Below are 18,036 nucleotides of genomic sequence, written 5' to 3' on the forward strand. Positions count from 1 at the left end.
ACTGGTTTAAAGAAAGATGGATGAAGGAGGAAAAAAGGGAGGACAAAAGAGGAGGATGACCGATTATTTTCGTGGGTAAAAAAATTCTCAGCATTAATGACACTCAATAAACTTGAAATATTTTATGTAAAAGCTTGCAATAATAGTATACATTCTTTTTCAAACATTGTTTTCCTTAATTACAATTATGTGCACAATACATTAAAGATACAACTATTTTGAGCTGAGACATTCATTGGTTTGTACCTTTTTTCACCCACCTCCCACCGGATCTCAGAATCTACCCACCTCCCAAATCCCAATTTAACCCCTGATGTCGAGGTATGTAAACGTTAGCTAACGGTAGCCCGTTTGCTAATTATGAAGTTGTCTGAGCTTTGGTCAGATGATGTTTTATGGAATTTGAGCGAAGGGTCATCCAACTGTTTCACATTTCAGGCAATGCTACCTATCATGTGTTGCTATCTAATAACAGTAAAAATGCTTCTGTAAATGCATCATAGAAACAATACAACAGTGCGTTGGCATTAAAAAGAAAATGTACTTTTGAATACTTAAGTATTTTTAAAAGCAAGTACTCCAGTAGTTTAACTCAAGTAAAAAATTTGACTGAACAACTTTCACTTGTAGTGGAGTAATAGTTGACCAGGGGTATCTATACTTTGACTCCATGACTTTGAAGTAATGGGGTTGTGTACTTTGTCCACCACTGCTAGCTAGCTAGCTAACTACTGCTCTGGATAAGAGCGTCTGCTAAATGCCTGTAATTTACTGCAATGGCGGAGGTGAAGGAGCACAAGCGGACTGAAATGACAAGCCGATAGGGCTTGTTCAAACACCGGAGTCAACCTTGGAATTTCTCAATTCCTCAATGGTGATGGCTGAAGTTCAGCAAGGGGATGAAAAATAACACAAAGTTGGCCTGCTTTCTGTTGGACCACCTGTAAGCAACATTACCTGATGGTAGACACAGGATCACAGCAAGGCACAGTTGGCCTATGGCATTAATGCGGTGGTGTCCAGTCTTATCCAAAAAGGGACGATGTGACAGAAGGTTTATGTTTTGCCCCAGCATTAAGACACCTGATTTTGCTTATCGAGGTCATAACTGAAGACCATGATTAGTTGATTAGTTGAATGAGGTACCGTAGTACTGGTATCGTTATTCACCATACTGGCCCTTTTCAGATAAGATTGGACACCCCTGCTGTAATGTACAGTATGTATGCTAAATGGAGGTGATCTGTAGATTGTTATAGAAACTATTTCCGCAACCGGTTAGATTTCTTCACTCATACAAAGTTATGTAGCCTAGTGTGCAGATTTATGAACATTTATTTGGCTACTACAATACCAATATCCAGCGCTTTCTTGCAGTGTGTCCTGAAGTTCAATGGTTCAGCAAAGAGAGCCAGTTTTAACCCTGATATCTTTATTCTCACTTAATTTTATTGTACCCTTTTACAACCAAGTTAATTTTTAACCACAACAGTAGAACTCCATGAGCTTCATTGCCATTTGGTTTGCTAGAAAAAAGGAGAAATTGTCATCCACTCCACGCCAACAAACCAAGGGATTGTTATAACTTGCCATTTTCACCTGAGAATACTGAGTCCCCAGTACAATTATGGTGAGTTACTGATGTTGATTTATATGCATTTGTTGGAGTTTTACTTTATTACCCAACGGTACATATATTTGTGATTCTACAGCATAACTGTATGTAAAGTATTCACATGCGATACAAAAAGTTATAGCACGTAATTCTGGATGATGAAAAAAATGGTTTGAAAAAGTTTGAATGGCACGTGTCCCTTAAACTTTCCACATCATTTATTTATTTATGTATTCATTTATCTATTCATTTATTTATTTTGCCTTCATCTTTAAAGGGCTATGGCAAAGTTCTTCTAGGGATCATAGGTGCAGCAGGCGTCGTCACGTTAATTGTGGTACCAACAGTTATTTTTTTGAACGGTAAGTTTATCCCTCAGTTTTGTACTAAAGAAAATTAATTGTTTGTTCATATGATATTATCTTACAGAGTATATGGCCCCTATATGCACTTCTCTGTTGAAGTTTACACTGGTCATTTTACTGTGCAGTTATGATGTTGAATTAAAATAAGCACTTTAAATTTGAAAGTAAAATAAAACAATTACCTGCCTCTATATGATACTTATTATCGTCATATCGTATTTGTATGTATCCCAGAAACATTCTGGTAAATGCCATTTGTGTAAATTTATTCAACATTTAGTGATTTATAATAGGCCAAGCACAAAAAGGTTGACACTACATTTTATATTTCAGGTGTATTAGGCCATTATCGTTATTATTTTTAGTATGAACATTTTGTTTCAAATGTAATCATATGCACTATGGCTGCACTGATTGATTATTTTGTTTTATTCTTTTACTATTTTTTTCTATAAGCCCAATTCAGTTCAGCTGAAGCTCTGCTTTATTAGGGGTCCTTTATTTTTAAAATTGTTTTTTCTGCCCAAAAAGTGTTTGCACAGCAAAAACTTTAAACCTTGGCAGTTAGGTTCCCATTCCCACCTGTTACTCAGGTAAGAAAACTTACCCAGATTGGCTAGATGATGGCACTATAGGAAGAAAGTGAATGTTTAAAAATGGATGAAAAAGGAGCCAATGAATATTGATATGGGTGTGGATTATCACAAAAATGGTTACAACTTTTGAATGCAATATCTGATCATCATGAAACTTTACAGAGACTTTCTTCATGTCATACCCAGAACACGCACAAGTTAATTTAGTTAGGTCAACATGCGACACTATTGCAGGGGAAAATGTAAAAATGCCCATAACTCATGAACCAAATGGCCAAATCAGTTCAAAATTTGTAGGCAGCATCTTGGTTAAATGTATATAACTTCAAAAAACATAGCCGCCATCAGCCAATTAGATTTTAGCATGCATCAGACAGAATTTCTGTTGTCCAGTCATCTTGAAATTTGGTACATTTGTACTACTGGGAGCCTATACTAGTAGGAGAAATTTGGTGAGAATCGGCCAGTAGGGGGTGCTACAGTAATTAATAAAACCTTTGAGTATTTCTACAGGGATATTTCTCAGTGCCTTTGAAATAATGCCATATCCTCTGACATACCTCTGCCTGGACACAATACATTTGCTTTAATAATCCATAATGTTCTCCATATTTGTTTCCAGAAATTTTGCATTTCACTTAAAATGCTACTTGTTCCATAGAAATGGACCAAATTTGGTGTACGCCCTCTTTAGATTATGTTGCATCAAAATTCCATACAGAAATTTGATACATTAAAATATGGATGAATAAACAGCCAATTAATTTTGCTATGGGTGTGGCTTATAACAAAAATGCGAATAACTTTTTAACGCAAAGTCAGATCAGCATAAATAGGCCAATAATGGTGTTACAGTAATTTATCAAATTATTTGCATATTTCAGCATGCTTATTTTACACTTTGCACTGTTGTCATGAGCTTTCCATCAGCATACATCTCTCTGACTGGAAAACAAATTAGCCTCAGTAAACCATCATGTCCGCCATATTGGATTTCCAAAATTTTTAATTGAAAATGGACCAGTTCTATACATAATTTTGATACATTAAAACATGAATGATTGAGGACCCAATATAAATGTGGGTGTGGTTTATCACCAAAATGCTTATAACTACCAGAGTGCAAGAGAAATTGATGAAATTTTGTAGCTATGTTGGCAGTCACATCTAGAGCCTAACTCCGAAGTATTGACCCAATTGGATCACTTGGTGGTGCTATTGAGCACAATCATTTTAATTCATGAAAAATCACTGTTGTGCTTTAGAGATATAAAACTTGCTGTAGTGATCAATTTCCTCATCTGGGAAAGTGGTCTATTAATGAATGCTTTTAAAACACAGACTCTAAAAACCAAGGAACTCCATAAGAAGAGTAAGAAACATTAACCCCTGTGTGCCATAGATCAACTAACAAAGGAAAATTACCTGGATGTTTTATATAATAGGTTTGACATTTGTGATTTTTCTTGAGTGTGACAAAGTTCTGAACAGTATTAACATCAATGTGACTGTAGATAGATTGGGAATTGATTTGAAATCTGTACTGAAAGTCTTTAAACATATTCAATGTTAGCAAGGCCTCAAGACCAGATGGTATCTCTGCTTTAAAAAAATGTGTGCAGAGGAATCACCCCTCTGGGGCTCGATCTTTCAGAGATCTAGAGACTCACACACTGTTCCAACATGGAAAAAGGAAATCATTTCCCCTATTCCTAAGAAACCCTCTGCACAGGAGAATAATGGCCTAAGACCTGTCACCCTAACATCCGTTGTAATAAGTGTATGGAGAATATCATTTTGAACAAGTTGATGTCTAATGTTGCTTCACAGCTAGATTTTGTATATACAATATAAATCAGATGTAACAGTTTACAAACCAGAGATCCAGCACTGTTTCAAGTGTTGTGCTTATCTTATTCTCGATGTTAAAAAGACTGAGGAGATTGAGGACCATTTGCCAGTGGTCATAAACAAGCTGGACGTAGCCCAAGTGACCACATACGAATACTTGGATATTCATCTTGATAATAGATTGACTTGAAAGGTCCAGATAGACATTATCTGTTACTTGTTACACTGCCTGTTACTATGTTACTTTTATACACTTCCATAGTTGAAAGTCACCTGTGCTAAGGCCCTTCAATTTGGTTTGGCAGTCTCTGAGCAGAAGGCCCAGATTACCCACCTGATACAGCCATGAATCACTTGGGAGTCAAACAGAAGCCCACCCTCGAGTCCATATTCGAGTAAACCATCCTCAAAGAGGTCCAAAAAAAATATCCAGACCCCAGCCACGTCTTACACAATGAATACCAGCTCCTCCCCTCAGACATAGTTCAAGAACCCCTTTAGAAGAGTTGCATATATTTATATCATTTCAACCCTGATCATTTAATTTCACTGCAGTGGTGATCGAACTTGTGCTAGTGTGTTGTTAGCCTTTCTATGAGAGCTAGCACAAGTCAATAGCACTAACCCATAAAACTGATTTTTAATGTTGATTTTTTTAATGTAAGTGAAGCATTTTGATTTGTATTTTGATATATGTATGTTTTTTTTCTTTGCGCAACACAAAATGTGTTCAGTTATCCTGGACAGCTTTCCTGATTCATTTTATTTTGATAGTATTAAAGCAGTTCATGAAGAAAGGGAAATGGTTAGGCTATTTTTGATTTTCAGACTTCTACATGAAGTAAAATTGCCATAAGAGAATAGAAAATAAAGTTAATGAAAGCATATTGCATAATTCTTTCAGTCATGTCTTTTATGCCACCACCTATCTGTCACTCAACCCCCCCACCCCCCACCAAACCTTTGAAATCCCACCAAAATGTTGCTCATAAGGGGAGAAATCCCCTTCAAACCAACAATTGAATGGTGAATATTGTTCTTTGTTGCTGCCATTTCAGAACAAGATGTGGGCGATCCAATGAAGACATACACACTTGACGACTACTTCAACAGCACCATTCGTTATAGATCATACAATATGCGCTGGATATCAGGTAATGTATGGAGGTGTTTACTGTCCTCTCACCTAAAAGCACTGTAGTCAAAGGCATGTGTTAATCATTGTTGGTATTTAATTTTGACTTACAAATGAATGCAAGAATAATTAGAGTTAATGCAATACTCTTCTGTCTTTCCCCTTTGTTAGACAACGAGTACCTAAATAGAACCAGAAAAGGAACAGTAGTGCTTCACCAAGTCGACACAGGAAACATCTCAGTATTTTTGAACAGCAGTACCTTAGTAAGAGGCTTTTCATTATGCAAAATGATTGAATGCATTTCTTTCCTTAAATTGTAACGTGAATTATCATTCACCAATTTTTTAAAATATTTATATTCTAGGATGAGGTACAAGCAACTGATTACTTGGTGTCTGCCGATCGGCAGTATGTATGTTTTCAGATCAATTACACAAAGGTAATTGCAAAACGTTTTATTTCTTTTAAAGAATAATGAAAAGGTTTGATCCAACATAAAGCTAATTGCTTGTGAATTGTTTTTCAACAGCAATGGAGGCACTCTTTCACTGCTTCTTACTCTATGTTCCACAGGGAAAAAAAGTAAGTGCATTGCCTTGTGTCACATACGCCGTTCTCTAAATCTTCTTTCAGATTTATAGGGTTAACAGTCGACAGACACAACTCTCCCAATATTAATATATGTGCTGTTGTTTGTGTATGCACCACAGATTAATTAAGTCATAAACAAGGGTCTTAAAGACAAATGAGGAAGATAACTCAACTTTTTTTTCACTTTTAGTTTGTTTGTGGAGTCCCATATTCCAGATATGGTGCAGAACTTAGCATGGGCTCCAACTGGAAATAAACTGGTAAGCACACATCTCAAGCGCATTCATTCATTCACTCCTGCAATGATATTGCTGTACGCTAGTGCATGTGCAAAAATTCTCCCACTAAAGACATAATTCAGCCATGCTTTAATATCAGTGGGAAAGTATGTGCTTCTCCACCTCATATGTTTGGTAAGAGTGATACTATACATGCTTCATTGTGGCACCTCCCACCGTAATGTCATGGAAAGTACAACATGATGCATTCTCCCTGCTTTCACACATTATAAGGAAGTAAGTTATTGTGGGAATTGTTATTGTCCTGTTAATGAACATACTTCCTGAACGCAATATCATAATTATTAAAAATGTCGTTGTGTTTGTAAGCATTCATAAATAAATGCAATGCAATGCTTTCATCACTACTAGTGACAGTGTTTGTTTTCTGACAGGCCTTTGTTTGGAATTTCAATGTTTATGTAAAACCAAACGCCACAGCGGAAGCTATGCAAGTGACTACCAACGGGCTAGAGAATGCGATTCTCAATGGCATCCCTGACTGGGTGTATGAGGGTAAGAGCAGAACTGGGACTATTTCACAAAAAAAAAAGAATTAATTCATGCAAAAAACATTATGGACAAGTAACAGCAATCTTTCTTATGGTTTGCATTGGTGATCACATGATTTTGAAATGCGAAGGCTTTTAATATTTAATGTTGAAATGAAACATTTTCTCCATTACTTTCAGAGGAGATGTTCTCATCGAACAATGCAATGTGGTGGTCTCCGAGTGGGAGGTTCCTGGCCTATGCAGAGTTTGATGACAGATTGGTCCCCAACATTGAATATTCTTGGTATGGATCTGATCAGTATCCCCAAACAGTCATTATTCCATACCCCAAGGTAAGATGTCCTAATAGCACAATAAAGTTAAATTTATGCTGAAAAAAAGGTGGGGGGGATTGGGGGAGGGGCGCAGTAGGGGGAATGTTCAATATTGGACCCTCTGCAGTACCTTTGCAGACCTCCTGTTGAAAGCCAGGCTGTGAAATGTTGGCTAGCGTTCATTCCAAATAGGCGGTCTGCATCCTGAACCAAACCAAGCTGGTTAGCCTGTTCTGATCAATACAAACAGCAACAAACGTATTAACGTCACGCTTAACAGAAGGAAAAACTGCATTAAAGCTAGCTGGCTAGCCTGTTCTGATCATTACGAACATTACAATAAAAATTGTTCCTCTATTTTATGACAATATTTTAGGTAAAAATACTTTACTGAAACAAAGAGGACGTCGGGCCTGAGCTGTTTGTTGCAGAGGTGCAAGCCACAAACTTAATGTGACATTTAACAGAAGGAAAAATGTATTTAAAAAAACAAACATGAAAACAAATACAAATTTGCTAGTTGAGCATAACAGTACATTATAAAAACTATAATCTTTGTTTTGAGCTTTTATTTGATCATTGTTCTCCCCCTGTTCCACAGTCGCAAGCACTTTCACTATCAGCTTATGGGAAGCACTGCATTATTTTCTGTTGTGCTGTATGGCATTCTTAACTTGCAATTACAGTGATTGGGCTCCAAGTGATGCTTCAGTCTGAAATGAAGACAGAGTGACGGGATAGCATTAACTGTGAGGATGGGTGGCAGTATGCATATGCATATGCATTTACCATAATTCATAGTAGAAATAAAAGATTCCTTATGACTGTATTGCACCATTACAGTACAGCAGAATAACGTACTGCATTGTGATGTCCCCCTTCACTGAACCTGACCCGACCCTTAGGTTGGTTTGAGCCAATACTTTATGATAATTGATTTGAGTCGTGTGACCACATTGAGTACCTGTGACCACAATCCATTGTGCTGATTGCTAGTCCATTATGCTCAGGCTTTCCCTATTTGTTAAAAAGTATCTAATTTAATCACCCAACTATTCCCGTTTGCTGTGACTAACTACTAGGCAAATATATAGCTTCAGCACAAATTGCTTTATGCACACTGTGCACACACTAACTTGATCAAGTGGATTTTAAAATATAGAGACAGAACGAATGCGAGGGGATATCCATGATATGAAAAGTTTTCAACAGCAAAAACAAAGTCAGAAAAAGATATGACAAAATGGACACGAAATGAAAAATAAAAAACAAATTTGCTGAATTGCATTTTTTTTCGGGTCGGGCTCAGGCTTCTTAAAATAATGTGATCTCAGACTGGGCCGAGCTCGGGCATCAATTCACTCTGGCCGGATCAAGTCAGGCTTAAATTTTCAGGACCATTGAGAACGCTGTTCTTGAGAATGAGAATGCCTGGCAGAGATCTGCACTCTACTGAGTGCACTATAGTTATACAATGTAATTATCTAATATGACCTAGCTTTAGCATAGCTACACTTACCACACCTTTCCTTAGTTTGTTGTAAGTTAACTGCTTATTCATCCTGGATTAATGGAAGTAACTAACCAAACAAATAGTATCCAGTCTTTGTCTCAGTGTGTCTTCACATACATTACATGGGTTTGTGTAAATTTCATAGACTGCTATTAAATCAAAGCAAATTCCTGTGCAAAGGCATATTTCACATATTTCAGTTTTTCATTTACAGTGCAGTGTTTTCTCAGCATCCTGTTATGTGACATTTGCATAACATAAATCAATATTACAAGTGTGCATCTGTAAACATATTGTGTTATACATTTACTAATACACATCATTTTGTTATCAAGGCAGGGGCAACAAATCCCACAGTCAAGCTGTTTGTTGCCGATACTACCCAAGCCCCACCACAAATCATGCAGGTTGCAGTGCCAAGTTCAGTAGGAGCAAGGTACAGTATGGTTCAGTTTTATGTAAATATAAAATGTAATAGCATTCACAGTTGCCAATAATTATTAGCTTTATTACAAGTATTTTGTTTTGAATCTACAAAACTGGTGTGTAAAATAATATTTTGGGATAGTTTTATACTAGGGGTCCCCAAAACCTGTCCTGGAGGGCTGCAGGATGTACTGGTTTTCATTGTTTCTTAGAACTTAATTGATCAATTCAAGTGATTAATGGGTAATTCACCCCACCTGGTTTCTTGTGTCTGAGCTGGATGATTATTATATGATGAAAAAAAAGCATATCTGTGTTGCACTATTTTATGTTAGGAAATTGTAGAACTGTATAATAAATGGTAGAATTAGCCACTTTAAAGATCTAAATTATGTATACATCTTCTCCATGAGTGTTGTGTTCCCTCCCTATAGTGACCACTATTTGAGTTCCGTCACCTGGGTTACAGACGAGCGCATTGCAGTCCAGTGGCAGACGAGGAAGCAGAACTATGTCCTTTTACAGATCTATGACTTTGATGGGAGCCACTGGAATGAGACAGAAGTAAATGTCCCACCTGTAGACATTTTTATTTTTAAAGTCCACCTGGTGCCAGTATCTAAACAATTTCCATGGACAATTAAGTAACTGGAAATAGACCCGAAACTCAGAAATTGGTTTTACTTTTTTTTTTTTTTGATTACTTTTTTTTTTAAATAATAAAAAGATATTATGGAGCATTCATACATCAATGAATCTTACATAGTTCATCATATCCATCATATAAATGTTATCATACATATTAAAACCAGTTTAAAGCAATTTTTGTTAGGCAAAACATTTTTGTGCCAAAATGATTACTATTTCTTAACCAATGATTACTTATTTCATAACCATGTCGGTTCTTGTATGCTTGCAATTGATATGTAATCTTCTGGAAATGGTTATGGAGAATATTTAGAAATATGAAGACCCACCATCAAATAAAACTGAATAATCTTATGAGAAAAACTAAATGAAAATGTGAAACTGAAGCCAGCTGTGAGATTCTGGAAATGTTTCATAAACTCAGAACCTGAAGTGCTTCAGTCAAATCTGTAATGTGATTCCGGGGATCATTAAGTAAATCATTTATGTATAAATTATATCTTCCCAGTTGAAAGTGAAAAAAATAACATACAAATATTCACCCATAAAATAAAAGCATCATTACACAGAATAATATTGTTAAAAAATGTTACTAGAAAAGTGATTTTAAGTTCCATGATTTCTTTTTGTTTTTTGTTTTTAGAGTCACGTGGAAGAGAGTGAGCGTGGATGGGTTGGGCGAGTATGTTTGTTTAAAATAGAAACAGTACAGCAAATAAGAAGTAATATGTAACCTCATACATGCACCATGATAGCCTTATTTAATCAAGGTTAAGTGTTAACTTTTAGTAACAGATTAAATGTTGTTTAACTTTGTGTGAAACCAAACACTTTTAATCCTTTTTCAGTTTTCACCAGCTACACCTGTCTTTGCTGAGGACAACATCAGTTTTTACAAAGTGATGAGTGACTCAAATGGCTATAAGCACATCCATCACGTGAATGCTGTAAGTAGAAACAGAAGTTTTAGAATCAGGGCTCTCTGTTGGACTGTTCTCCGTGGTTGAGGATCATCTTAACTCACCAGGCCTCCTCTGTTTGAAGGGTGTGGCCACCCCCATCACATCAGGAACTTGGGAGGTGATCTCCATTTCCAAACTGACCAAAGACGCCATGTAAGTCTCATAGAGCGGTGTATTAACTTTTGTGAATATGCGAAATTACTTCTTTCACACAAGTGATATGGGTGTTTGATACCTTTTATCAGTAAATAACTTAAATAATCATTTAAAAATATGTTTTGTGTTTACTCTGTTTCCCTTTGTCTAATATTATATTTTGTCCAAAGATCAGAAACCATTCAGTGTGACAAACTGAAAAACATCTGTATTTCCACAGATACTACATCAGTAACGAACACCTTAAGCGGCCTGGCCAGAGGAACCTTTACAAGTAAGAGGCATTTTCATCTGACTGTAGAGGTCAGCCCAAGTAAAAAAATATCCTGTGGCTTAATATGGAAATAAATGACATCATTAATAAATTCCTTCTTTGTTATCTGTTGAACATGAATGTGGAATCCTGTGATTACAACATTGTGAACTTAAGAATATGTATGTACTTTAGTCATTCTAAGCACCATTTTCACAATCAGCACCCGTTGTCCTGTATCTCTACTGTAACAGTACAAATTCAAATAAAGGTATTTTTCATTATGTTTATACCTTTTTGGTGACTTGATAAAAATGTATACTTCATGAAAACTGAGTGTGTGTTTTTTAATCTGTTAGGATTGCAGTTGGCAGCAAACCTTCCACTCCTCAATGCCTTACTTGTACAGTGGATAAGGACCGGTGTCAGTACAACTCGGCGTACTTCAGTAAAAATGGCTCTTTCTACTGCATGGAGTGCTATGGTCAGTTGCCTTGCCAACGAGGGCTCAACCAAAATGAATGCATAAAATTGCCATGACAGATTTTCAATCCACAAATCAAGATGTTTTTTTTATAGTCCAGTATATGCAGCTATATAGCTGGGCATAAAATGCTTGCTTATGCAAAAATTCCATAAACCTTTTCATATAATTCAACAGGACCTGGTCTACCTTTGTTTATACTTTATGACAACAGGGGCACTCTAACAGGTAAGCAAATCTACAGAATAACGCTCATTTTCTCTTATGTACATATCAACCACAGATATAGACATTCTTCTCCGGCTTAAGAACAGATATGATAAAAAATAGTTTCAGATGTTATTATGTATATTTAATACAGAACTTTCAAGAGTAATAAAAATAGATGGCACAAATATGCTCTTGCTTTAAATATACAAACCATTGTATACATGCATGCATCATTCTTTAAATGTTTGCAGATTTCAAGTAATGAAGAAATATATTTACAATTTGATTTTAGAGATCCGGGTTATTGAAGACAACAAAGATCTGGAACAGATTCTTTCTGGGATCCAGATGCCAACCGTGCAGCGTGACACCATCAGGATCGGTGGATTGGGTAAGACTTTGATGGTAGAAAACAAGGTTGAAAGTTGGGAAGATGCATACTCAACACATACCTCTAATTGATTTGTTCTTGTCTCCTTGTTTTCAAACAGACCTTTGGTACCAAATGACTCTGCCTCCTCATTTAGACAAATCAAAAAAATATCCCCTCCTAATCGATGTGTGAGTATTACTGACTTCTTATTGGTTCTGTTGATTCGCCAATTATTCTCATGACTCTTTACATGATGTACATACTCCTAGACCCTTCACAAATTCCATCTATACCATCATTACCAGAGCATAACAAGTCTATAGATCATTCATATGCACATTGCCAAGAATTTTAAGTAAGGGTTGACATCATGGCAAGTAACATGAGTTCAGTCATATTTGAGAACAGCATTTTATATGGTATTTGTTCATATGTCATCATTATTAATGCAATACATTTGCGTGGCATGTTACTGAACACTTTAGGAATACATTTTATTATTTTTTATTATGTTAAGTATGCCTGATGATCTTCTGACCTATGATGATGGTGCAAACAGTGACTTGACTTTATAATCATCTTAATATCAAAATGTACTCAAGGACAAATTTGATCTTAAATCTCTTAATGTAGGTACGCAGGACCATGTAGCCAGAAGGTAAATGACGTTTTCAGGCTGGACTGGGCCACATACCTTGCCAGTACAGAGAATGTTATTGTGGCCAGCTTTGACGGAAGGGGCAGTGGTTACCAAGGTGACGCCATAATGCACGCTATCTACAAACGGCTGGGAACATTTGAAGTGGAAGATCAAATTTCAGCTGTGAGGTGAGTCGCATCTCTGTGAAGCCAAACGAAAGGCCCATCAGCACCTGTCCTTGGTCTAATGTCCATTCATCACATGCTTAGAGAAGCACTGATGAGCAGTGAGCCCGATCTCTTATTTTCATTCCCTACTTACAGTGCCGTGAAAAGTGTTTGCCCATTTTCTCATTCCCTCTATTAGTGCATATCTGTCACACTGAATGATAGTTCAGATTTACACAAAATGTGATATTGGACAAAGGCAACCTGAGTAAACATAGAACCATGTTTTAAATTCTTTAATGAAAAAGTTATCAAACACCCATATCACCCTTGTGAAAAAGTAATTTCCTCCTTAAACTTAATAACTGGTTGCACCACCTTTAGCTGCAATAACAGCAACCAAATGTTTCCAGTAATTTGATATCAGTCTTTCACATCACTGTGGAGGAATTTTAGCCCACTCTTCTTTGCAGAACTGCTTTAATTCAGGTAGATTTTTGAGCATGAACGGCTCATTTCAGGTTCTGCCACATCATCTCTGTTGGATTCAAGTCAGGGCTTTAACTAGGCCACTCCAAACCTTAAATTTAGTTTCTTTTCAGCCATTCAGATTGATTGATTGAGTTGGTTGACTGTTGTTGGTTGATTGAGTAACTAAGGAGGCAATTAATTTCTCACATGGGTTATATGGATGTTTAGTAACTTTTTTCATTAAATGTGTAAATGTGTACTCAGTTTCCCTTCGTCTAATATTACATTTTGTTTAAAGATCTGAAATCATTCAATGTGACAAATATGCAATAACTGAGAAAATCAGGAAGGGGGAAAATACTTTTACACAGCACTGTATATAAGGAGAGATAACCCTCATGAAAGTAGGAAGTTACCTTATTTTGTTAACATGGATTACCCAATTCTTTGAAATTGCACTGCTGATTCTAATATTATAAAGAGTTAACTTGTCACTGAATAAAACCCTGCTGTACTGGATAAATCTCTTGATGCTCTACTATTTTCAGTCTAATGATGGTTTTAGTTATAATTGTAATTGCTAGTTTAACCCTGTTACCTGATCCACTTTCATGTACATATCTTATGATGGTAATCATAACCGTAACACTATTTTTAAGGGAAGTTTTCTTGTAGGTTCATTTTTCAGATGTAAAATAAAACATTTGTAACAAAATCCATTTTTTCTTTTACAGACAATTTATTAATATGGGCTTTATAGACAAAGACAGAATAGCCATCTGGGGTTGGGTAAGTGGTAATGCGTTGTTTTTTCTGAATAAATGGATAACATTTATTTCAAATAAACACTATACTGTAGCTTTCCATTCTATGATTACTTCCTCTTGCAGTCATATGGAGGTTATGTAACATCCATGGCACTGGGTGCTGGGAGTGGAGTTTTCAAGTGTGGAATGGCAGTTGCCCCAGTATCTAAATGGGAATATTATGGTATGTACCAAAATAACTGTATACAAATTCAAATACTAATAGCAATTTTGTTATAATCGTATAACTTTGATGCTTTCAGACTCAATCTATACTGAACGTTATATGAACCAACCTTCTGATAATCCTGCATATGAAGTAAGTGTTAAATTTATTTCTTGTGATATTAACAGAATGTTCAGCAATTTCTGTTTCATAAATGGTTTGAATGGAATTGGGAATGTTTTTTCAACTCTAACAATTACACTCTTTTTTGGAATATTTTCGTCAATATCATTATGTTTTACACATTTTGTTCACTGTTTATATGTTCTGTAAAGAGGTGCAGGCATACAAAGTTAATCAAAATATATATTTTAATTATGATGCTGAAGTTGTGACATAGAAATGCAAATAATCAAATAATATCTCATTATATCTGTGATATTCTTTATAAAAGCAAGTAATCTCATTGTATGCTTTTACAGAATTCCACAGTAACCGGTAGGGCTGCAAATTTCAAATCTGTTCAATACCTTTTGGTTCATGGCACAGCAGATGGTAAGTGTATTTTAAGATGTTCTCATGCACAAGTGCCTGATATTCAGATACTCACATTGTAGTTAATGTTAAGTGTATTTCTCTCTCTCTCTCTCTCTAAACTGATTTGTGAAGACTCCTAATTCTAATACCTCTTTTTTTTATTGCTACTTTTCAGACAATGTTCATTTCCAGCAAGCTGCACAAATCTCCAAAGCTCTTGTCGAGGCAGAAGTGGACTTTGACGCAATGGTAAAAAACATAGATTTAAGGGGCAGGAAACAAGTGGTGTGCAAATCTGTTGCTTTCAATTTGACTTATTAGTTGACTTGTGTAATGACAGTGCTTTCCAACATAAACTGCTTTTCAAAATGGCACCGTACTATGGCTTCATTGTGTTCACAATTCAGCATGTCAGTGGGGTGGATTTCTGCGAATTCAAACATGCACAGGGCAGGATAATGCAGTGTTCTAGCCAGGTGCTAGAATACTCAACATGACTGAAAGATTAAGTTTTATTGACTCAATTCCTCTTGGTAATGCAGAGGCAATTGGTCCAACATTGAAATAGCTATCAAGAAAGATAGCTAGGGAAGTAACGAAAAGCATGTTCATTACCTGGTTAACCTGTTGTGAACAGCTGCTGTGACTAAGCCCTATAAAGTAATTGGCTAACTAATGTTAGCTAGCTATCTTACTACTAGCTGCCAGCTATTTAATATAACATGCCAGTAACACTACAGTAATTTGACCCAGATGCATATATACCATTAAGCTTTTACTAGTCATAGTCACAAAATGAAAAGTTAGCTAGCAACCTATCTATGCTGACAGATAGATATCCTGACTAGCTATATGGCAACAACAAGAAACCCTTACAAATCTTTGTGGCTATTAGTCTTTCTTGTTGGTGTGTCTGGAAAGCATTCAGAGTAGTAGATACAGTACATATTACTGAAAAATGTATACACGTTTAAAACAAAGCTGGCAATGACAGCACCCTTTCTGCCAGTACCCTGTGGTGAAGATGATCACTCAGTCCCAGTAAGTAAAGACCAGTAGTGGCCTTGCTGTCTAAGATATGAGTACACCAGTGCCATACCAGAAAAATGCATTCCACACCATTATGAAACCACCATAAACACCACTATTGGAAAACGTTCATATTGTGGGTTTTTTTCCCACTGTCTGTCGTTCCTTAATATTTTTAAATATAATTTTGTGTTTAATTTTTTTCCTTTTTTTATTCTAGTGGTACACTGATAAGGACCATGGCCTGGGAGGCTCTGCCCATCATCACGTCTACACACACATGAGCAACTTCCTCCTTAAGTGCTTTGGCATGAAATAGACTAACTGCTGCCATTCCAAATAAAAATAATCTATACACCAACTGCCCTTTCAAATACATATATCCTTTAACTACTGCCACTCCAAATATGGATATCCTATACTTCTGCCATTACAGATACATATATCGTAAACATTATAAAAATATTGCACTAAAAGTAAAACCTTTCATATTTCAGTGTGGCAGTTGGTAAAAATGTAAGCATGATGTAGAGCAAATAAATGTGTAACTTCAACTGATGTATTCTTTATTGTTTTTACCTGAATATTTATAATTGTATTTCATTTTTATAAATATCCCCAATAAATTGAACCAGGGCATGTTTATGCATACTCAACTACTAAACTAGGTTTACTACCTTTGCCACATGGCCTACCAATTGTTTTTCAAATCCTTAGATCCTCTCAGATTACTGCTATTCAAAAATATTGTCTTCATTCTAATAGGAAAACTTTTTGTTCTATACACTTACAATTGCCTTTATTGAACTTTGGAGTCTTGGACTGAGAATTATGTTGTGATGTCTTCCTATGAATTACACGAAGTGACTACTGCACTGTTTCTGCCACACCATGCCAGTGCCTGCTTGTGTTATAATTGTACGACTGAAAAACATGCACAGTGACCACTGTTTAAGACGTTTGGGAGATGGCATCTTATTTGCTAAAATAGATTTTAACATGCGGACATTCTTTTGAAAAATACTCATCTTGCTCTGACATTAAAATCCTACTGCAATGTAAAGACTCTAGTAGCTAAAGTATGCCAAATGTGTCCCATTGGTGATGTACCATTGTAACGTTGGTACAGCTGTTTGAGATGTGGCATATATAAAAATGTGGATAAAGACTTCAACTTTAAAATGTGTCCATAATTAAATAAAATGTTAATATTTATGTGGTGGCGTTCATGCATTTCCTTTATACACAGTAGCTGAATCAAACCTAGTCAGTCATTTATAGACATTTGATTAAAGCAACGGACCAGAAGCACGAGTGTCCCTATGTATTGCATGCAAACAGGACCATAAGAGATGCTCTGTAAACTGCTTATGTATTACGTTTTTTTTCTCTCCAAAAAATCAGAACAATCTTTGTGGCCTATCTCTTGCATGTCCCTTACCACTCCCCCCACCCCCCCCCCCCCCATATTTTTTTCTCCCTCCCCATTTCTTTACTACTGTACACTCCCTCGCCACCCCTCCACCAAGAACTGGTAAGATGCAATGCCCCCTCTGATACTCATTTATCCCATTCAACTCTTCATGAACAATCTCTTCTCTGTAACATTCAAGTGCTTCTTTATCCCATCCATATCCTCAAATTATGTTACATAACCTTTTTCCCCTCATGTCTTCTCAAATCCAGCTTGTTTCTGTCTGTAAGTCTATGTAAAATATGCTTTCATTATATTTGAAAAAAAAACAAAAAAACATAGGAGCCTGATATTTCTGGCTTATTTTATTTGAAGTCATATGATGCACAGTGTTACGTCTACCCTTATATTTAAAGGTTATTCATATCAATTCTAAATTTGGGAAATGCTTTCTTAGAAATGAATATTTCCAGTCAGCCATCATAAACCACACACTTTTATTGTTATACTTCAAGTTA

At 36.1% G+C, this 18,036-nt stretch overlaps 1 protein-coding gene across 1 annotated transcript; it reads left to right on the forward strand.

Moving 5' to 3' along the window:
- LOC135250763 (dipeptidyl peptidase 4-like) lies at positions 1-17,319 on the forward strand. The gene is made up of 26 exons (XM_064327408.1): positions 1-1,630; positions 1,893-1,977; positions 5,486-5,581; positions 5,734-5,828; positions 5,930-6,004; positions 6,095-6,147; positions 6,347-6,416; positions 6,830-6,950; positions 7,127-7,281; positions 9,112-9,212; positions 9,637-9,766; positions 10,494-10,532; positions 10,699-10,797; positions 10,895-10,965; positions 11,189-11,242; positions 11,581-11,705; positions 11,883-11,933; positions 12,208-12,306; positions 12,407-12,476; positions 12,922-13,116; positions 14,301-14,355; positions 14,457-14,556; positions 14,636-14,691; positions 15,021-15,093; positions 15,251-15,324; positions 16,325-17,319. Exons 1-26 carry the CDS (start codon positions 1,628-1,630, stop codon positions 16,421-16,423), a joined length of 2,244 nt encoding a protein of 747 aa, XP_064183478.1. The 5' UTR covers positions 1-1,627; the 3' UTR covers positions 16,424-17,319.
- The last annotated feature ends 717 nt before the right edge of the window (positions 17,320-18,036 follow it).

This window comes from Anguilla rostrata, chromosome 3, assembly GCF_018555375.3.
Source record: "Anguilla rostrata isolate EN2019 chromosome 3, ASM1855537v3, whole genome shotgun sequence".
Classification (NCBI taxonomy): Eukaryota; Metazoa; Chordata; class Actinopteri; order Anguilliformes; family Anguillidae; genus Anguilla; species Anguilla rostrata.

What these genes read in the sequence shown, in the direction of transcription:
- LOC135250763 (XM_064327408.1), top strand. An exon ending in CCAAGTTCAGTAGGAGCAAG is followed by an intron (nt 9,213 to 9,636) that starts GTACAGTATGGT and finishes CCCTCCCTATAG; the next exon opens with TGACCACTATTTGAGTTCCG. An exon ending in CTGATAATCCTGCATATGAA is followed by an intron (nt 14,692 to 15,020) that starts GTAAGTGTTAAA and finishes ATGCTTTTACAG; the next exon opens with AATTCCACAGTAACCGGTAG.